Genomic DNA, 22,333 nt, shown 5'->3' on the forward strand with positions numbered 1-22,333 from the left:
TTTTTTTTTTGGCTTGTTTGTTTTTTGTATTTTTAGGGAAGGGTCTGCAGACCTTTTCAGGATTTCACTACTAGATCAAACTTGCAGTGATCCCCTGTTTTCAGCCTCCCAAGAACTAGGCTTACAGGTGTGCCACTACACCCACTCTCAATTGTCCTCTTAGCACACCCTGGGGGCGGGGCCGGCAGGGCAGGCCAGGGGATCCAATCCCTGGCCCCTGCGCCTGCTTGCAGGCACTTTAATCCACTGAGCTATTTGGCCGGCCAAACTTTGGGGTTTTAAACAAGGGGTTGGGCTCAAAACTTACGTGATGAGTTGTTTCCTCACTTGCAAAAAAGCAAATAATAACACCTTATGAAATCATGAAGTTAAATGAAATCAACATGAAGAATACTTGGCTCAATGCCAAGAACGTAAGTAGGAACTCAATAAATGTAATCTCCCTGGTTCTTATGAAATAGACTACTGAACGGTTGAGAAGATTAGGAATGTTTTCATGGAAAATACAATGTTTCAACGTGTTCTTTAATATAAAGCATGAGTAAAATGGGCTAATAGATGCAGGAAACATGTTTAAGCAGTGTTTGAGCGCTGAATGCAGTAGATCAGTCTTCTTGAAAGGGCTGGAGCAGGCGTGTCCAGCCACCAGGTGCCTCCTAGTTCTTTAATGTTATAACAACAAATACTAAAGGTGAAGGATGTTTTGTTACATATATACATTAACTATATTATATATTTAATGTTCCCTGGATAGTGCCCCTTCACTCTGTGCCCCAGGCAAGCCAAAAGGTTAGATGTGCCTGGACTGGAGACTGAAGCAGAGAGAACTATTCAGTGCTTCTTGCTGAAGTCTAGATAAAATACAGGGGAGAAAAAAATTTTGGAAATATCAAAGACAAACCAAAGCAGAGTCATGGACCCATGATAGACCAGATTCAAGGGTGGCTGATTTGATGCTTTCCCAAGGCCCCTAAGCTTGGTGGGAAGATGGGAAGTGAGTGTAAGCATACCAGGCATGGCACCTCGTGCCTGTAATCCTAACACTGCAGGGGACGGTGGCTGGGCAAGAAGATAGCAAGTTCAGGACCAGCCTGGAAAACCTAGTGACTTAGTGAGACCCTGTCTCAATATAAAAAATAAAAAGGACTAGGTATAGAGACTAGTGCAGAGGCCCAAGGTTCAATCCCTAATACTGCCCTACCCCCCAAAAAGGAGGAACAAACACCAGGAGGAAGAACTTGGCATCATGAGGAAAGGTTCACTAGTTATAGCTATGCTGCCAGTTATCCTATGGAAAGGGAAGGTTAGAGATCAAATACCACACTTGACAGAAATACTCAGTGAAGGAGGGATAAGAAGAGACTGAATCAGACCTCAGAACTATGTCTTGTAAGGGAGAGTAAGATCCACAGCAAATAGTACCAGGCTCCACAGGCCAAGAAAGATAACAGCTGGCACAGATGTGGAAGAGTGGACTAATGTCATCTGTGACAGAGATCAAAACCAAGAGCAAAAGAAGGGTGACAAGCATTGAGTGTCGCTGCCGCCGAAAGGTCTTTCTTTTCTGTGTTCCTTCATCTCTAATGTCTTTCCCTGTTTCCTGTCATTAAATGTTGAAGGCAGAACCAGGGCATCAAAGGCCACCCCTGCACCTTCTCCTACATAGCCTCCTGTGGGTTGACAAAAAGCCTTGAACACGGAGACTTCAGATAGACTCTCTTAACCTCTCTGTTTTTCAGTCTCCTTACTCTAGGTTGGAGTCAGACCAACATTTACCCTGCTTTTGGAAAGATATTTGGCAGAGATACAGTCTAAGAATAATTTCATTGAAAACCTATGCAAGTGAGAAAGTACCTACCAAGTAGCCAGTAACTACCAAGTATAAAGGCTGGGTAGATGAGTGGTTGCTCAAAGATGGTCTTTAAATCACTGATTGTTTTATCATTTGTGAATTTTTCAAAACATTTTATAAGCTTAGCAATCTGTGTTAATATTGTTATAAATTCTTAGCATCTCTACAAGGAGATTGAAGGTGCTTTCTGGATATAATGGTCATTTGAACCTTAAATTAGTTTCACTTCCATGACTACTTAGTAATGATTTGGCTACATGATTGCTTACACAATGAAAATGGGGAAAGTAACCAGAGGAGAAAGGTGGCTGTGACCATTAGTTTCTACAGACAAATATGTTTCAACTGATTTCAAGGCATAAGAGATAAGTATACAATATTCATAATGATTTAAAATGTTCTATAGATACTTATATTTCTAAGACTTAAGCCCCAGTTCTCAAAATCAATCATAAGAAAAGTGTACAGGAACAAATGTGAAATTTTTTAAAGTTATTTTGTAGCCAGTTAGAATTCTGTAATTCAACATGTGTAAATGAGGAAACTCGAGTCTCCTATACATGAAGTAAGTTATGCATAGCTCCTAAAAGTTTGAAATTTTTGTCTAGGTGCCATACCCCTGCAATTTTGGAAGACAAAACTAGGTAACAGTGCTTTTCCTCCCAAGTCCCAGGAGAGAGGTCCCGGGTTTGGTGCTCATGCTTAGAGTGTGCATTGCTTCACTTCGTGTAGCAGTGCGCTGAACGTTAATGTTCGCGTGTTTTCCATCTCCTCCTACTTCCGAGGCACATTAAGGCACCCGAGTGCCCTTCTCAGAGTCACCCTCATAAAATTAATGATTAACTCCTAATTCATTATTCTGTCTTCTCAGTGGCCCATTTCTTACACATGTTCATACACATAGCTTCTTATGCTGCATAGTTATTATCACTGAGTTAGAAATTGTGTAAAGGGCTATATCTATAAATAATAAAAGCCTTTAGCTTTTTTAAAAAAACTTTCTATCATTGCATTAAATCATATAAGTGCACATCTCCACCCTTCCATGATCACATTTGACAGCTAAGTAGCACTGTCTATAGAACCAAAGCAAACAGAAAAATACAAGCAGCTCTTCTACCATTTCAAAACCAAAAAAGGTGTGAGGGTCATAAAAGGTTAATAATTCTTCAGCCTTGTATTTGGTTTTGCATTTGGATTATAGAAGCAGTGATATTAGAAGAAAGTGGTGTTTTGTAAAGTTCATATTCCCTGCTTTTGTTCCCAGATTATCAGGTAAGTGCCTATTCTTCAAAGCCTAAACATCAGACTAACCCGAAGATTCAAAGAGGAAGTTTGACTGTCTTTTTTTGAGGTTAATGTTTTTAGAATCCCTGTTGCCTGCCCCTTTAGTAAAGAACATTTCATACTTTAAAGTTTGCAGATGTTTGAAAAGTGTGTGTGTTCTTTGTATTTAGACATTACTAAGAGTTCCTTTTCTTTTTCTTTTGCTTCTTTAGATATGGGAAAATAGTCTCCACAAAGGCAATTTTGGATAAGACAACAAACAAATGCAAAGGTATGTTTTTATGGTAGATTATTTGTTAAATCACAGCTTTAGACAAATGCAAATGGTTGAAATTTTATACCTGATCTTAGGTTTCAAAATTCCTCCCATTTTATTAAAAACCAAATCTTACATGTCGCCAAGTGTCTGTCTTGCACAATACCAGCATCTTGCTTACGTCTGATTTTGTCCCTCATTGAAACCTGGCTAGAATCTTGACAGCTACGAGCTGTTTGCCAGAATTCCAAGTTTGGCACCAGTAGAGTTAACATGCAAAATACTAGTTGGCATTTAGCCCCTGCTTTTAAGGGAGGAGTCAAGTTAGAAAATAGCTTTTCTTTTCTGAGCCTGAGGAGATTAGAGCTGCTTACTGAAGACCATTGGACTGTACTAAAGAACTGAAATGATTACATATTGTGCAAATTGGCTCTATTAATTAGAATAGAGTAGTTTTAAGCAGTACTTAATTACATGTTTCAATACTCACGATTGTTCTCTGCTGAATGCCTGTTGACAATATTGGCAGCAGGGAGGAGAGAACCATTTTCACTGACCAAATTTGTAATAGGGAGGGGGAGGTCATGCGCCCCTTTGGAATATGCTGCTGCATTAATTTGATGCACTGACCTTCAGTTTTCCATGTAATTAGGATGAGCTCATCCAGCCCCATGAGCTGGAAGAGGAGATGTCTACAGTAAGCAGCACCGACGCACTACAGTTCTGAGTTTAATGGTCTAGCATCTTAACAATAGGCATGTGATTTCTAGGAAAAGGGAAGAATGGAGGCAGCTGACTTCGAATCTAACTACTGACCCTGTGAATTGAAGTAGGGTTGACAGGAAGAGGCAGAGAGAGAAGGCAAATCTCCTCATTAATTAGACCCTGGCTTTTCAAGTAGTGGTGAGGGGTAGTGGCTTAGCACAGTCTGTAAAAGGCAACAAACATAAATGAACCCTATGGTAGGGCCTCTCCTTGTGAGCCAGCCATTTCCTTTAATCTAGACTTGAAGTGGTTCATTGTATTCCTGTCTGTTCATCAAAGTGCCCAGATTTAAAGGCACTATTGTGGCAAATATCTAAGCCCATGTTTAATCAACATGGCACATTAAGGCAGTTTCGCCTTGGGACAGTGAATAGCATGTGCTTTATGGAGAGTGGTATTCAATAAATATTTAAAATGAATTAAACTAGAGAGAGTCAAAAATCGTGGACTGAAATGCATACACTTAGTTGCCAAGATTTGTCTTATTTAACATTTATAAATGATTTGGAAGCAGAGACACAGAAAAAAAGTCTTTGAGTTTTATAAAGAAAAATAGACTCTTGCAGGCATAAAACAGAAAGCTGATCTCAAGCATTAGTTTCAAACCAAGAGAGACATCACAGTGGGTAAGTGCTTTTAGCCTTAGTCTTACCCTACTTCCTCTTCTTTTTGTCTTCCACCCCAGAGAAATTCTGCAAGGCAGCTCAGCTGCTGAAAAGTGGAGCTATCTGGGTTAAGTGAAGAACAGGTCTGAGGTCTAGAGGTCCCCTGGTTGTATTCTCTTCCACTCTGCTCAATGAAAAACACATATACAATCCTTCTCCAGTGTAACATATTATCCAACTTTTATCATCCTAGTAGCCAAAACCAAAATAGAAAACATAACTATTCCTGTGATTCAGTGATTTTGCTGTGGGGGCAAGATAAATGTAATTATTTCTGGTCCTGGGATCTGACAAAAATTCTGGGACTCTTAGGGAGGATGCTGTCCTGCTTAGAGAACCCCACCTTCAAAGATACTTTGGTACATACTTGTAAATTAAATGCATAGACCCTACATAATTCATGTTTCATGGTCTTACATTTATTTTCACATTACATAGACGATAAGAAAGAGCTCAAGGTTCTATGCTTGCCTGTTATGTTTGTCTTCAGCAAATAATTAAGAAATGTTTTTGTACAGTGGCTTTCAGCAATGGCCAGAAAAGGATTTAAACAGTTAATTGTGGCTGGGGAGATAGCTCAGTAGAATAAGCTCCTGCCTGGCAAACACAGGGTCCTGAGTTCAGTCCCCAGTACCTCAAAATAAAAAACAAAAACAAAAAACCTGAAATACAACAATCATGTATTTCTCTTAATAAAAAAGTAATAGATTAAAGAATACTCAGATTCCAAGAGTAGATCACAACATCAAGTACAATAACCTAATTGAGATCTCCTTACTGTAATTTATTAGCAGTAGCAAAAGTTGTGAGAAAATTTTAAACATCCATCAGTAGAGCTATGTCATTTCATTTTTTCTTCCTTTCTTTCTATTCATTTATTTAATTTATTGGATACAAGCTCTCACTGTGCAGTTCTGACTCATAGTGATCCTCCCATCTCAGCCTTCCCAGGACTGGAATTACAGGCGAGTGCCACCATGCTACAGTTTCAGGGTTGGCACAGCATGCCTGAGATTCCTGGGGCCAACATGGCATGTAAACCTGGAGATCAAACTCTGGTCTTTGCGCTTGTCAGGCAGGTGCTTAGACCACCGAGCTATCTCCCCAGCCCGAGCTACATCATTTCAGTGTTAGCCAGCTATTCATGTGTGCACTGTAAGAGTAGGATGGAATATCTGTGCCTGTGTATCCGTAAAGTATATTACTTATTAGCCTCAACAGCAGCTTCCTAAATAGCCCCCAAACATGTTTAACCTGATCTCTAACCTTACAGCTGAGTAGCTTTCTCTGCTTTGGTGTGCATCATCCCCTCCTTCTAGTCCCCAGCCTGGCTGTTTCACTCCTATGGCAAGTTAAATCTTATTTCAGTCCAATTCCAAGACACGTAAGGAAGCTGCTGCTGTTTCTGCTTTAACATTCATCTCTCCTAAAACATCTATTTCTGTAATTGATAAACTACTCTATTTATTACAGCTTATCTGTTACCAGGCAGTATTTTTAGTATTAATGCTGCAGAACTGACCAGACTGTTTCAGACACCTTAGGTTTGATTTTTCTGCTATATATTTGTATATTTTGACCATACTGCCCTGTTACCTGAATTATATTTCTTCATGCTATCTGAAAATCAGTGATAGGACAGGCTCCTCTTCTGTACAGCCTCCAGATACTGCTTTTCTTCTCCAAAATGTGCTTACTTACTAAATTAATTTTGTAATGATTGATTTCAGTTCAAAGAAAAAACTTTGATAATTTGCCTGAGATCCTGTTCCTTTAAAGTATATTATAAACAGCACCCATTTCTCATAAGTTAAGAGTTATCATAATGAAAAATCTGTGGTTGTCAGTTTTACTCAGTGATGCCTACAGGCTCTGTGGAGAGACCGTTCGCACGTGTGCTCTGCAGGTTCTGTTCCTTGTGCAGTGTTTCTCTTTTATGACTTGTTGCTCATTTTCACTGCTAGATTTCATCCACGTGCTTACTTTGTAGCCCTGTCGCACCCCAGACACCTTTGTCCTAATTTTCTGTTTTGATTTGTTGTGAGCTAAGAAAACAGATAATCGGCTCATTAAAAAATGCTTGGGAAATTGTAGATAAATAAACTCGACACCACAACCTCTCTTAGGTGGTTGTTTATTTTGTTATACTGTGTTTTGTTTTCAGGCTTTAAAGCATGAATTTCCCAAACAACTATTTTGGGTATCTGGAGGCATTCTCTTTCTTGTCTTCCTTATTTTGAAGGAATGTGAGGAGCTGTATTTTAAGTAAATGAGTGCATTTGAACAGATAACTGAAATTAGGTTATATTTTAGATATCTAATGGTTATATTGTTTGAATTTTGAAAAGCACGCTTTAGTTTACCACTAAATGTAGTTTTTGTGCCTGTCACTTGTCAGCTCAGTGGGATGGCTTCGTCGTTGTTACCATATCATCAGAAACACTGTTCTCCGCAGTTGTCTCCTGTCCACACCACCACATTAGTTTAACCCTTGGTTGGCAGCTTAGATATTATTTTTTTCCAGTAACTGCAGGACACCCAAGAAGATCTCGAATAGGAAAAAGCTAGTCTCTCCCACCGGCCACTTTGAAGGGAGGCTTGTCCAGTGAGGGGCAGATGGCGAGGAAGAAGACCCAAGAAAGCCACGGGGTGGCAGCTCCAAACACCTGAGCTCTTGGGGGACGTTTTCTTTTTTGTTGCCTGCATGAGAGACCAAGTGAATTCATCCTTTTGCCCTTTATGTCATCATAAAAAAAAAAAAAATAGTATAAAACAAAATGTACTTTGCTTTTCAGGTTATGGTTTTGTCGACTTTGACAGTCCTGCAGCAGCTCAGAAAGCTGTGTCAGCCCTGAAGGCGAGTGGGGTTCAAGCCCAGATGGCAAAGGTGAGGGGGAGCTTTGCTTCTGGCACCTGATGCAACTGCTATCCCCAACCCTGTCTGCATTTGCTGTTCACCACCACCAACCACAGTTCCTTTTGATCATCAGTCCAGTGCTTCTGAAAACTCAGCAGTACTGACTGTGACAGACACTTATGTATTCCTTTTAATGTGTGAAGAATTTTTTAATGTATATAATTTAAGTAGTACATTATGTAACCATGTAAGCAAATGGAAAAATAGTGTGAAATTTTTCTCAGATAATCAGGTATGCAGAAGTCTTTAAGATGTTTTCTAAAACAATTTTAAAAGTTGAGCATTCAAGCGATGAAGTAGGCAAAGTGTAAAAGGTAAGCGTTTACAGCACGTGTCTTTTCTATAGTAGGGATTTAATCCAAGGTCTCACACATGCTAGTCAAGTGCTCTACCATGAGCTACATCCTCAGTGCTGCTGCCCTCCTTTTTTTAATTTTTGAGACTAGGTCTTACTCAGTTGTCCAGGATGACCTCAAAATCACAATCCTACTGACTCAGCCTTCCAAGTAGCTGGGGTTACTAGCATGAACCACAGTGCCTGGCTAGAAGGGCATGTTTGGAAGGAATATGTGACTGTCACTTACATGGCTTTATACATGCACAAATGCATATTTTATAGATACTATGTTTTTCTACATAATGGACATTTTTGCACATTATAGGATATAAATCCGCTTTTTAGCAGTTATACAAGGACTTTATCTTAGATTTATTTCTGATGAACTTTTGGCATTCTAGATGAGGAATAGTTCTGAAAAATTCTCTAGGTAAGGAACATGCCTGACGGTTCAAATCTTATAAAGAGCACATCAAACACATCTAGTAATATGTCAGCTCAACTGCTACTTATGTTCCATGTTCATTGCCCAAGTATAAGTTTGGATTATGTCCTAATTTCTAGTACCTGTAGCACTAGAAGGTATTTATGTGCAGATACTTAATAACATTGGGGCTGTTTTCCCCATCTTTGGTTCTTCGGTTGCTTTGGAAAATATTTTTCAAGTCTAAAACTTGGCAGCTATTTTGAGTATTGTTATCAAAAGAGCAATAATTTAATATTACTTGGCTTCATCAAGTACAGGAGAAAGTAATATTATACTGTCCTCTGCTACTTGTGAATGACACTACATGATCATTTCCTACTGAGCATTCACATGTTCATAAGGTTTATGACAGGTAAAAAAGAACTCTGCTCAGAAGATAAATTATCTACTATGACCTAAACCATATCATCTCAGGGTTACTGAAGAATGTGTATGAAGATACCAGGATGGAGATTTGCTTCAAATAAAAGAATCAGCATAAAGATTTCAGGAATTAATAAATGAGCTCACTTTTCTAAAGTAATTCATGTTTGAAACCACATTGAATTGGACTTCGTGAAATTGTAAATGGTAAACATATTTTCAGATTACTTGCCCTTCATAGAGAGAAATTTCCTGTGGTAGTGTTGAGAGACAGTGAGACATAAGTATATTGTTAGTGTGTTCTGCATAGCAGCTGGAAGATCGTTTAACCTATAGTTCTGCAAACATGGGTGACCAGCATTCTAGCAGGAAGGACTCTTGGTGCTCACTCAGAAAACCAGTCTTTCGTCCACTCTGTCCTACTCGGTGTGCCAGCTCCTGCTCTCTCTTTGGATAAAATCTAGGGCAGGTGCCATGACTGCTTTGGCCACTCTGATTATTTCAAAAAGTCCCTTGCTTCTTTCATGTCACATTTTGGTCAGTTTGGAGGATTTTTGGTTTGGTTTGGTTTACATCTTCATGTAATGTGAATATCTTTCAATACATTTTCAGCCATCTCAGTCAGTATTTACACTGTTCAACCTCAATATACTTTAAGCAAGATGTTGTCAGGAAAAAGTTTAAAGCTACAAGTACATTTCAATACATAGAAATGTATATAGAATGTTGCAATCTTGGGCTAAGGTTCTGAAACTGCTGAGAGTCCACAGAAAGGATATGTGCCTTGGCCATTATTCGTGCATACCACAGCAATTATTTTCTGATGACTGCATTGAGTATTTGATGAACAGGACAGGAAGCAATGTTTTTTAAGTTTCCCAACATGATTTATTATATGTATACATCCACACAGAGATATGTTATGAATATATTTAGTTACATCTTAGAAATTTGTAGGAAAATAAATTTAGTTACAGTTCGGAAGATTGGGGTTGTGATAAGCGGGTAATACATTATTTTTTCTCATTTAAAATAATGTGAAATATTTTAACATTTTGAGGCTAATTACCTGTTTTTCAAAAATATTGATAGTATAATATGCTTGTAATTTCAATGTCTAATCCTGTTTAGTTGACAAAAATTGTATTTACATAATAATAAAGCTTATCCCTTCTTTTAGGTTAGGTCAGCAAGCTTATAGTGGAATGGGCATATAGTTTGTTTCTTTTCTATTTCCAAGTCATGTATTCCATCAGCTCCCTGGCTGTGGTTTTTAACCTCTCCATGATTGAAGAAGGATAAGAAAGTTTGTTGACCTGAGAATGATGTAATATCATGTTGATTTATCTGGCCAGGCAGCAAGGAGATATGCTTCAAGCATTTTGCTGAGCTTTCTCTTCAGTCTCCCTCAGTCTTGAAGCTAGAGAATACTTGTCTCTGGGCTCACACCCTCAGTTCCTGATAATGGAATGGCCTATCTTGAGCCCATTCTACTGGAATCTCCCTGCCTCTCCCAGATAATCTTGCTCTAAGGCCATTTCTCCCTGTGTGGCCTTCTTCAGATCTACCTTGGCCAGCCACCCCTAGGACAGCAATTAATTCCCTACCGTACTAGTACACCCCTTCAACTAGCCTTTCTCCTTTGAGACCTCTCAGAAGCCGAGATACCCAGTGCACCCCATGGGACATGGATCAAGCTTCCTGACTGATCTGTTGAATCCACTGTTGCTGGTCTAGTGATGACAAAGCATCAGCCAGCATGCTGAGACTCGGAATGTGCTCATTTCTCTCCACACAGATGCCTGTTTTCAGCCTCTCCTCTTAACAAAGGAGACAGGTTATCAGCTAACCATCTCAAACCAGTTCTCAGCCAGATCCTGGTAGGCTCTCTTAGATGGTCTGCTTTCCCAGTTGGAAATGTAGGAGCTTCTGGCCCCCTCCTTTTTGTTGCCTTTGCTGAAATAAGAGTTAGAAAGAGAGCTTTTTCAGAGTGGTGCCCTGCACACTTACCTAGGCTTTATTTCCAGTACTTCTCATATTGAGCAGCATACTACAGTAAGTATAGACATTACAATGCATCTAGTTAAAGTGAGACTGGGCATGGACTGGCGCTGTATGACATGTCGTGGGTGCTCTTTGAATGCCAGCTTCCCATGAGTTGATAATGAGCACTCTTCAGAGCCCTCCTTAGTAGGCTTTGTGCTGTAAATTGGCTAGGAGAAATGAGCCTTTCTTCTGTCATCTGTGGGGAAGAGCAGTGTGCAGGTTCAGAGATGCTGGCAATGAGCCAGTGTTCTGCAAGTGCGGGTCTCTTCAGGCCCCTGTAGAGTGACTTGATTCTTGGATCTGATTTCTTTTTTATGCGATCTTAAAGTTACAAAATACATTTTAAATGCTAGTGGATCTCTTGTTCTCTGCCACAAAAATCATATATTTAAGTGTCTGGGCTTGTTTAACCTTCATATGCTGTCTGGTTTTTTTGTTGTTCTTTTGCGTTTTTTTTTTTTTTTTTTTTCAGAACCAGGGGTTGAACTCAGGCGCTTACCCTTGCCAGGCAAGCACTTATTTTACTGAGCTATCTCCCCGGCCCCTTCGTATGCTGTCTGGATGAAGGAGAACCTACTACATGTGCTTTGAAGAGATTATTTTTAAAGGAAATTTAAGCAGAGCTCCTGTGTTGGGTAGTAAAGGACCTACCACTCATCTGCTTTCCATTACTGAATTAATCTTATCATGTGCTGAAAATTTCACATACTGAAGTCTTGTTTTCTTAAATAATTAGAAAAAAAAATAAGGAACATTTAGTTGAGGAGAGGTAGAAGGGTGGTGGTGTTTGATACATTGGTTAGCTGGGTTGAGAAATGTCCACACAGATACTCAAAGATTAATTTTAAAACTGCTAGTGAAAAACGTTAGAGACCAGTAATTTTTCCTTGTTCATCTTTTAGTTTTTAGTGCTGTGTTTGTACCCACCATAAGATAGGTAATATATTTGTTTTGTTGATAATCAGATCAGTTAGGGGAGAGGAAGACTTTCAGACAAATATTAAAAATTTTAAGAGACATTTTAAAATTCTGTCGATAGAGTATCCCAACAAAACTCATCAAATAAAAATGGTCTTGGGCCTTTTTGAAAAGCCTATTTATGTAAATTTGGCAGATGTTTCAAATGTGTATATTTTCACGTATAACACTCAGATTCTATAAAAAGAAAAGAAATGAAACTCGGGTAACAAGGTAAAAAAATACAAAATGTGAATCCACATTGATAGTCCCTGTTAACAGAGAAGCTTCTCTAGGCCTTTGGTACCTAAAACTTGCAGGGGGTCAGGAGACCATTGGATGTATTTGGTCGGTGGTCACCTCACTCGTTTTTCCCACAAATAGGCAGTCAAGCAAGCAGGATTTTAGTCTCCCTGCATTCCCAGGTCCACCGCGCTCCAAGCAGTTTGTGGTCACGTGCCCATGAGAGGCTATCTGCTGGTTGGTGAACCTATTCCACACAAGAGAAAACAGATGTCTGCTTTCCTGCCAAGCCCCTTGCTTGCATTTTAGGAACCATTCCACACGCACAGGGAGGTTTCTGTTAATTTCTTTCAGATGATGTCTTGAGTGTTTTGCACCATGTGGGACCTCTGAGCTGTGCTTCTCTATTCAAGTGAATATTAGTAGCCGTTTAGCCCTCTCATGGCCTATGTGGGTTCTAGTTTTCCACTTGTTAGGGAAGCCCTTGAGCCTTCTGTGCTGAGGGACCCATTGAGGCCTTCTGGTCCTGCTTTTGTCTGGGCCACCCGTAATTGACAGAGTAACTTTTTTCCAGACATAGCAACTTATTATCCAGACATAATAAAGCAGAATTACCGTCATCACTGGTTCTAAAGAAACTAAATTATTCTTATTGAAAAACACTACCAATGACTTCAAGGATTATGTCCCATTTGCTACAAATGTATAATAATGAGAATGCATCCATCCTTTGAGGCTTAGGTATTTTTGTGACTAGTGCTGCCATCTCAGCATTCCTTCCCATTTCTTTGTGTTTTGTTTTTAATATTAAAGTTGTAGAAGCTCCACTGACACAGTCAGTTAGCATGCAGTACTTATATAACATTAAAGTTGTAGGAGCAGCCAGATAGCTCAGCAGACTAAAGTGCCTGCTTAGGCATGGCATAGTGGCCGGGTTCCATCTCTGGTGTGCAGTGCCAGCCCCACCCCCGCGGAGCTCTGAGAAGGCGATGGGGGCTGGGCGTGGTGGCAAGTCCCTATCATCCCAGGGCTTGGGAGGCTGGAAACGGGGAAGGATCTCTGAGTCCGATCTGTATAGTGAGGCCCTGGAGACCCTGTACTAAATACATAAAAATAAATAAAATAAAGTTGTTACAACACTGTGAACATTGCTTGCAGTGTAGATTGAGCAGTTGGAAAGAAAAGTAATAGCAAATGAGTGTTTTAATATCCTTTAAGGAGTTCCCAGGTTTATTCTGAATCTGACTAAGCATGATTTAAAAATCTTTCTAAGATAAGTTGATTGTGTTGCTCACTTCGCTGCTGCAGTGCCTCCAAAGCCTTCCCAGCTTTCAAGGTGTGGCTTTTAGACTGCTGCTCCACATTCCCTCCTACTCCTCACTGTCTCTCAGAAGATGTAGAACCCTAAGACAGATGTGACTGCTGCCTGCTGGTGTTTGGGCGGAAATACTATTTCTCTTCTAGAAACAAACTCCAGTTGTCAGAGAGTGGATTGCAGAGTTTATACCATCTTCCACCCTTTTTATTCCCTTTCTTCTGGGTTTTTGTTGTTGTTTTGTGCTTGTATTTATGTTTTTTAACAGAAGTCTTCCAGAAAACTTTGCAGTTGAGGCAAGGCTATTTTGCCATTTGCCTGCAGACTCTGCTGGCCACATTCATTATCCATGCTGTTAGCACTTGACCAGTGAAAAATAAGCATCAATGCCTGAAAAAACTCAACCCCTCCCGCAGCCTTTCACAGTCTGCTTCAGCCTGTGGACCTCTGCTTGTGTCCTGGTCCCATGACATCTGAACACAGTGTTCCCTCACCTCCCTACAAGAATCACCCTCTCTCGGTCCTCCCATTGTGATTTTCAGGACCCAGCCTTTGCTACATGTGTTTCTGTCTCTGCTGTTTACTGTAAGTGGCCAGAAGCAAGGACTCAGGTCAGAGTTGTTTCACAGAAGCAGACTGAGATGTACAAGATGCACTGGAAATGTCCTAAAATGAAGCCCAATGTCCCCTCAGGGCCAGCTTTAGGGAGGAAGGACTCTGTTTATATTGACTGATACAGAACCAGATTTGTGTTGTAAAGGAAAGCTTTGGAGACTTGAAAGTTAGGGTGAATGGGACGGCAAACCGTGGAGCCAGGTAGTCAGCAAGGTGAAGTTGGTAGAAGCCAAGCAAAGTGGAAATAAGAAGCTGAAAGACTCCCTCTTATAACCCACCTCAGAAGTAAAAATTTTCAAACCTAAAAGGATTATTGCTTTTCCCTTTGAACACTGTTATTATTCTGTATCTATTAAATCATTTGTTCAATTTAGACATATTTTACATAATTGACAATGAAAGGTTTTGTTAAGCATAAGGTAATCAGTGGTACCACACAGAACTTACCCAATTTCAACTGAAAACAAAAATAGTTGATATTTTGATTTAACATATGAATGGTTAGAGTTTTTAGCTTATTATTGAGCATTAGAAAAATTGATATTTTTCTTGGACCTGCTGGTGTCACCCTGAGGGGTGAGGCCTAGAGCAGCCAGTGCCCTGTGTCCTTATCACAGGTCTGGCTGCACAGATCTGCTTCCTCTGTCCAATCCAGGAAGTTGTGGGGACAGTACTTGTTGCTCATAGCTCTCTCTTTGATAACTTTCGTTCTTGGAAATAGAAGGCATTTGCCATTCCCTATGTCAGATTCTTGTTCATTTATTTATGTACTTATCATGGCACTGGAAATCAAACCAGGCTTCAGACATGCTAGGCAAAAGATCAAAAACTGAGCTACCCTCCCCCAGCCATCCACAGATTATTGTTTAAATCAGTCTTACCAGCTAAGCGTGGCACAAAAGGTCAGTGTTCTCTTTTATTTGCAGATTATTTAAATGAAAATTCTCATTTCAGGTTAATGCTGGATACACTGGAAAGACTATATACAAATTCAGACATTTTTAAAGCTCCATATATTTCAGAAATCTGAAGGTTATAATGAGTATGCTATTCTGTTCGTGAAGGCTAGATGATCAATTAATGGCTGCGAATAGTGCTCATTGAAAAAAAATAATATGCTTCTGTACGTAAAGATACAGTTTGTTTATAAGACCAAAGGAAAGGCTGATTTTGAATTAAGTCTGTTAATTTCACAATTGCAGGTGTGAATTTAGACTTGGTCAGATTATTTTTAGTAGTCAGGAAAGGCTTTTCCTCAACATTTCCATACCATACTTTTCATAAATGTATGTAGCAGTTACTTGTTCTTTAAAAATTGGTTCTGGCTGACTCTATCCTGGCAGAGGAAGGTTGGATGGAATTGATCTAAGGATTGTTTCTCTGATTTTTATATCCTTGAGTCACCTGGACATCTTATTAAATGTAATTTCTATATGCAATATAACAACCACTTTTGAATACCTATCATCTTGGGTTTTCTTAATTATCATGTCTTATCTATTATTTTTCTATTCTCTTTAAAATAAATTTTGAAAAATAAATGAATATCTAATTCTGTAAGTCTGAGGTAAGGTCTGACATGCTGCATTTATAATAATATCCCAGATAATTCCAGTACTACTGGCCCATGGATCACCCTTAGTGTGGCAAGGTTTTTGCAAATCTTCCAATCTCTCAAATTCAGCTTTTCCAGTACTCTAAAATTTGCTCTGCCCAGAGCTCATCGTTTTGTATGCTTTGAGTTTCTTGTTTGGGTTATTAGCAGTGCCCCTTTTTCTTTGATTATCAATATTCAGAAATTATGTGGACTCTGCTGTAGGGCAGAGCAGGACAATTTGCGCAAAACAGTATTGGGCTTCGCATGACTTGATCCCGAATCCTTCATGTATCTCTACTGAATTAGTAGCAGTAACAGCCTCCTGGGCAGTGGTGTGCCTGAAATGGGCTCCTAAAAATAGCAGTGGAAGAGAGGTTGGTTATTTTTGGAAACACTACAAACTACTGAAGGCTGTGCTTTCATGAGGGCATGCTCTCCAACTCAGTGGTTCCTGCCAGCAGCTTCCCTTCCTCATTTGCTGGGAGGGGCTCTGGAGGATCATGTTTGCTTGTCCAGCATGACCTGGGTATTCTATAGACCCTGCAGTTTCACTGCTATAAAAAGACAGCAAGAGAAGTATTTGTGTAGAAGTAGGTGTGTTGATATCAAAATCATCACTTCTGTTGGAAATTGATAAGATAATTTTCTGTTCTGCTTTAGCAACAGGAACAAGATCCTACCAACCTATATATCTCTAATTTGCCACTGTCCATGGATGAGCAGGAACTTGAAAACATGCTCAAACCCTATGGACAGGTTATTTCTACAAGAATATTACGTGATTCCAGTGGTACAAGTCGTGGGGTTGGCTTTGCCAGGTAAGCACTCTGCCCTCTCTTTATATCAATGACAGTAATTTTGCTGAGTTATCTTAGAAAATAAAAGTTGACCAATAAGAGAAAATTTAGCTAGGGTTATGGGATCCAGTCACAACACGAACTTAAATTATGTGTAAGTTTACATGTAAAATTTTCCAAGTCTTTCGTGTATTCACTAGGGCTCCTGCCCTAAGTACATGTAATTTTGGTTTGCTCCTGCCCTGAACCTATCACATGAGAAATAGCTCTGAAAGTATTATCCTTATATTTTAGTAGGGATCTTTCTAACTTTTTAAAAATAATTATAGGTCTCCTAAATTTCACAGGTAAATTAGTATGTTTTTTCCCTTGGGATAGAAATTTGAGTTATCAATAAGGTAAGTTAGGTTTTTAAGTTAAATAATTTAAATATTTTAAAAAGTAAGACAAAAATTTCCCACCTAATCACAACATAAATTTAGCAACTATTAACATTTTACAATTCTTGCTTGTTTTTTTTAAATAAATGTTCCAATTATTTTTTAGTGCCTTCCTTCCTAGAAAAGATATTTGAGCTTTTTTTAATTTTAATTTTTATTTTGTGGTACTGGGGATAGCACTCAGGATCTTGTGCTTGCCAGGCAGGTACATATGCTGCTGAGCTATCTCCCCAGCCCTAGAAAAGACACTTGAGTGTATCAGCTATTTGGTTTCTAGAGAAAAAATGTTAAATAAAATAGTTTTGATGGGGCACAGTTTAAGCCTAAAGTCCATCCACAAAAGGTGATTTTACACGATACATTTTTTAGTTTATTGATACTATATAGTAATAGATAGTGTCTGAGTGTTTCAAATTATTAAGTTTGTATTTGGAGGAAAACATGGTGACATTTTGCTTTCATATATACGTGATGATCACATCTTACACAGACCTGTGATGTCAACAAAGCGTTATTAGTACATATTAATATCATACTTGAGGTACAAAAGTTTCTTTCCCCTTGTCACCTAGCTGCCGAGTCATAGTATGGCTCCTGCTCGGTTCTTCTGGCTCTTAGTCTACTGCTCTGACAGGCTAGATGAGTTTATAATAAAACTAAAACAACCTGTCAATGAAAGTGAGCAAGGCTGGTGTATCCACTGTGCACTTTGTTGGTTGAAAGAATCCAGGAGACACTGAATGACTGACGTCTCCTGGCTTCTGTGAGTGCCCTTCTGGAAGCAGATCAAGCATGTGGCTTCTGTAGCTAATCACAGAACCCAATTAAGTTCTGCTGTTTATAAAACTATCACTATGTGTTAAAATTGAGGTGTGACTATGATCGTCCTGCAGTGTAGTACATTTTCAGTAATTACTCCCAGGGCTTTTTTTTTTTTTAGTAGCAAGTAAAACTAAATCCAAGTAATTTAAATCCCCAGAGATATTTCTCAAATAGATTGGACCACTTAGAAATATAAAATAAATTGTAAAGTTAAGTTCCAGTCTTTAATTTTACCTTCAAATTCAAGATGCAAGAAAAGGTATGAAATGGACTTTACAAATTTAATTTTAAACCTGACATGAATGCAAAAATCATGTCAGGCACATCTTGTGATTGACACTAGCTTTTGCTATAATTCTTTAGTCTGTCATTTTGTAAATTTATAAAAGGAAAGACCATCTGTAAAGTGACCAATATTCTAGCAAGTAGGAAATGCACTCGTATGTTAAACTGCTGCTTTTCATGTAGTGTCGGAACTGTCAAGCAGTTAGGTATTGATTTCAGTTTTCCAATGATTAGACTAAAGTTATACATTTAGTATGCTTAGTATTAAACACTCTGGGCATAATTTGTTCCTTTCATGACTGAGCATGCGCCCTAGGATTATTTTGTTATAAGAAGTACAAATAACAGTTAAATAAAAGGATAAGCTCTCATATTCACATTATTGCTAAGTCCCTTTGCTATCCAGAGTATCTGAAAAGAGTATTTGTACATGCACAGAACAGTATTAAAAGTAAGAAACTCTAAATATATACATTTTTTTCTCACAAATAGGATGGAATCAACAGAAAAATGCGAAGCTGTAATTGGTCATTTTAATGGGAAATTCATTAAGACACCACCAGGAGTTTCTGGTATGTTGTTTGTCAAAAGTTTTATCAGCAGTGTTTATGTTTGCTTAACTTTAGCACATGGTGGCTCTTATGTTAAGAACAGAACTCTCATTTTCCTCTTTAAAATATATTTCTTCTTATCAACAAATATGATTTAAAATTTTACCCCTTTCCGGACACTGGATTTGAGCGTGTCACCTGCAGTAGGCGCAGTGCCAGAGCCCTGCCACACCTGCTCCCCTTGGCTTGTCAGCCCGCGTGCACCTACCCCAGCACTGCCTGCAGGAAGCTTCCTCTCGGGCACATACTTGGAGCAGAACGGTGTCAGGCGTACCGCACCTCAGCAGCTTTCCAGGCCAGGGCTACTTTCACTCTCAGGAAAGCTGTTCTGAAATAGAGATCCTCTGTTGTTACTATTTATTAGCCCTTCTTTGTTTACTATCTCTATAAAACCCAGTCCCCATTTTTAAGTAATGAAGCCATTTCTTCAGGGCCAGCCTCACTTTTCTTATGTACCAACATTTGGTGACTCCTGCCTGGATTGGGCATGCAGCAGTCCACTTCCACAGGACCTGTGACACCTGATAGCTGAAGGTTGTCACCATGGCAGATTCTGAGTCTGTTACTTGCCAGGCCTCAGCACCACAGGGACTTACTCTGACCTTCCCATGTCCTTCCCTCTCCCTCCTCGCTTCAGTTCTCATCACCAGCCTGTGTGGGCCCTTGCCCAGCTCTGAGCTGGTAATGTCACTTCCCATGTGGTGAAGAGAGTTGAGATTAGCAGGTAGCAATGCCGTCACTGTGCATCCCCTTGACACGGACCCCACACCTGCACCCAGCATTCCTCCTCTCCTTTCTTGAAGCCTCAAGGACAAAGGTTCAAAGCCATCTCTGAGGTTGCATCTCCAGGGACTTTTTCTGCCTGCTAATGCCTCCCTCCTGTATAACTTCAGTCTCTTTCTTTTGCTTGCATTCATTTTTTCCCCACAGCAAAATCAAACACTTCTTTTCAATGAATAAAACAGCAAATCTCTGGTAAGAGTAAATGTTGAGGAAGTAAGAGAAAATATATAAAGAATACTAGGAACAAAAGAATGTGACCATAGCTACAATAGACATTTTGAAACCACAGAATTCAGGAAATGTATGCCTGGATTTTTTAGAAAAAGATCCTCATTAGTGTTTCAGATCATTCAAGTCTTTATGATTGAAATTAAAACTAAGCACCATTCCTTTCTTATGCTCCTTCTCATGTAAACATTTTCAAATTCTAGTCTTCCCTTGTTTCCTACTCACACCTCAGCACTCTCCAATATGATACGTTCCCTAAGCCACGCAGTTGACATTTACTAAACTTACTGTATTTGTTTGCTAGAGGAATAAATGTAGTAACAAAATAGCACAAACTTACACAACAGAACTGTAGCAGCTCAGTTTCTGGAGGCCACAAGTTCAACATTAGGGTGTGGTGAAGTTTATTCCCTCTGAGGGCTGTGAGGGACTGGCATGTTCCAGGCCTCTGCGTGGCTTGGCAGTGGCGTCCTTGCCTGTGTCCCTTCTCATCAGCTTCTGTGTGTGTGTATGTGTGTGGGTGCACAGGTGCCTTTGGTCCAGCTTTCCTCTTCTGAGGACACCAGACTTGATGGATGAAGACCCACCTAATGGCCTCATTTAACTTCGAAGTCCCTGTTTCTAAACAAAGTCACATTCCAAGTTATGAGAGGGTTAAAGGTCTAAAGTATCTTTCACTTCTGGAGGTATAAAGGGAACCACACAATTCAACCTGTAACACTACCTCCTGATTGATTATTGAGCCCAGAGCCTTTGCTTTTTTCTGTGTTGTCTGTCTTATTTAGAACTGCTTGTCTTTCACTCATCTTTGAACTGTGTCTTCTTATTACTACCATTTGTTTTCTTTAATCCTTTCTTTTTTGTGGACTAGTTTCTTTGACTTACTCTTAATTTTGTGGTATTTTCCTGAATTCCATTTTGGCTCACAATTCTGGTGGATTTCATGTATTCTCAAGGCTTCCATTCCCATTTCAGATGACTTTGAGGTACTCACCTCTCACTCAAGCTTTTCCCCTGTGGATTGCCTTCTTCTGGCCTTAGACAACTTGTATTCATCCTCTCCAAAACTACTTTAGTCCCCGCTCCCATCTAATCCTGTTCTTTTCATCTTGTTATTAGAACCAGTATCCACCCAGCTACCCACACGAGAGAGCTGGGACTGGACTCCCCTACTCACCTCTGTCTTTCCTCTCTCACATGCAAATAACAGGTCAAGTCTTTACACTTGTCCTCCTGATCACTTCTAGACTCTCCACTCTGCCTCCATTCTCCCAGACACATCCCACTTTCCTCGTATTTCTCACCTAGGCCATGATAGCAGCCCCTTCATTTCCTACTCTGGTGAGGCTTAGGTCCTTCAGGTAGCTCCTAATTGTAGCAAAAAATATTTATATCCAGTGCACACTTCTGTATCACTTTTGTTCTAACAATCACTTCTTCACTTCTGGAAGAAAAGATCTAGGATTCGTAGCATGACACTGAAAGCCAAAAGTAACTGGAGTGAGTCTTGCTTCCTTCATTTCTGTCTCTCTCCATTGTCTGCCTTTTTTTTTGCTTTCCAAATACTGAACAATGAGTGGTACTGATGATGTCCCACACTGCATTATTTCTCCTTGCTTTCGCTCTGTGACCTCGAACGGCTTGAATCCACTTGGTTTCCTTTATCCTGGCTGTCTCTGCCTCCCTACACCAGACTCTATTCATGGCATGCATATCTCTCTCTTCCTGGCAGGGACCTCCTCTGACCCAGTGTAGTTGTGCTGTGTGTGCAGAGCACCCTGCCTGAGGTGCCTACCTGGTTATCAGATAGTATTTACCATGTTTACATGCCTCAGTCCCTCTAACCTGGAGGCTCCCAGAAGTCAGAAACTGGCTTCTTGTCTTATACATGCATGTCCAACACAGCACAAGCGCTGTAGTAACTGTAGTTACTGTAGTAACCAACAACTGATGTTTGTTGGTTTAAATAAATTTTACTACATTATAGTAGCAAGACAGGACTATCTTCTAACAAGCTCACATGTAGGAGGAAAAATTGAAATGCTTTGTGATTTGTAGCCAGCTCCTAGCTGTGTCCCACCGGCAGGAAAAGTCTAAAAATTTAGAAACCACCTAACCTTTCTTTAAAAAAGATATTGATACTGTTAAATGGGAAAAAAGACAAAAAGCCACACCCACTCCTTTATATCTTCTTCTCCCCATACTTTAGTCTTATGTAGCCTGACATAGAACATCTCAGTTATGCTTCCTAGTCTGTGTCTCAGATAGGGAGCATTTGCCACTCATTAAGTGTTTAATGGCTCCATTTTTCTACCAATGCCTGTGCACACCCTAAAGTTAAAGCTGGGGTCTCAAAGACCTGGACAGAGGTCTGGAGAGGGGGTCTTTCATTGTGCGACCATAGCCATCTATACATGGAGTATTTTAGTACATCAGCCATGTCAACAGGATTTACCCCAAATATTTGTGTGGTACAGCAGGTAGGCATTTGTACTTACCGCTAAAGTGGGCAACCACAAGGGAACCCAGGACATAAAAGGTCTGTCCATCAAAAAAAAATAGAGCCCGTATCACCTGGCAGTGTGTTCAGCTATTTCCTCAATTTTTATTATTATTATTTTTTAATTTAATTTTATTTATTTATTTATTTTCCATAATTTTATTA

General features: G+C 39.6%; 1 protein-coding gene across 11 annotated transcripts in view; it reads left to right on the top strand.

Annotated features, from left to right (window-relative positions):
* Rbms1 (RNA binding motif single stranded interacting protein 1) overlaps positions 1-22,333 on the top strand; it is a 215,789-nt gene that overhangs the window by 171,131 nt on the left and 22,325 nt on the right. For all 11 annotated transcript variants that reach the window (XM_023713727.1, XM_023713730.1, XM_023713732.1 and 8 more), the window contains exons 3-6: positions 3,352-3,410; positions 7,621-7,712; positions 16,363-16,520; positions 18,539-18,618. In XM_023713727.1, coding sequence (XP_023569495.1) covers positions 3,352-3,410; positions 7,621-7,712; positions 16,363-16,520; positions 18,539-18,618 — 389 coding nt within the window. The remainder of the gene's footprint in view (positions 1-3,351; positions 3,411-7,620; positions 7,713-16,362; positions 16,521-18,538; positions 18,619-22,333) is intronic.

The sequence above is a fragment of the Octodon degus genome, unplaced genomic scaffold (genome assembly GCF_000260255.1).
Source record: "Octodon degus isolate 3935 unplaced genomic scaffold, OctDeg1.0 scaffold00032, whole genome shotgun sequence".
NCBI classification, from domain to species: domain Eukaryota; kingdom Metazoa; phylum Chordata; class Mammalia; order Rodentia; family Octodontidae; genus Octodon; species Octodon degus.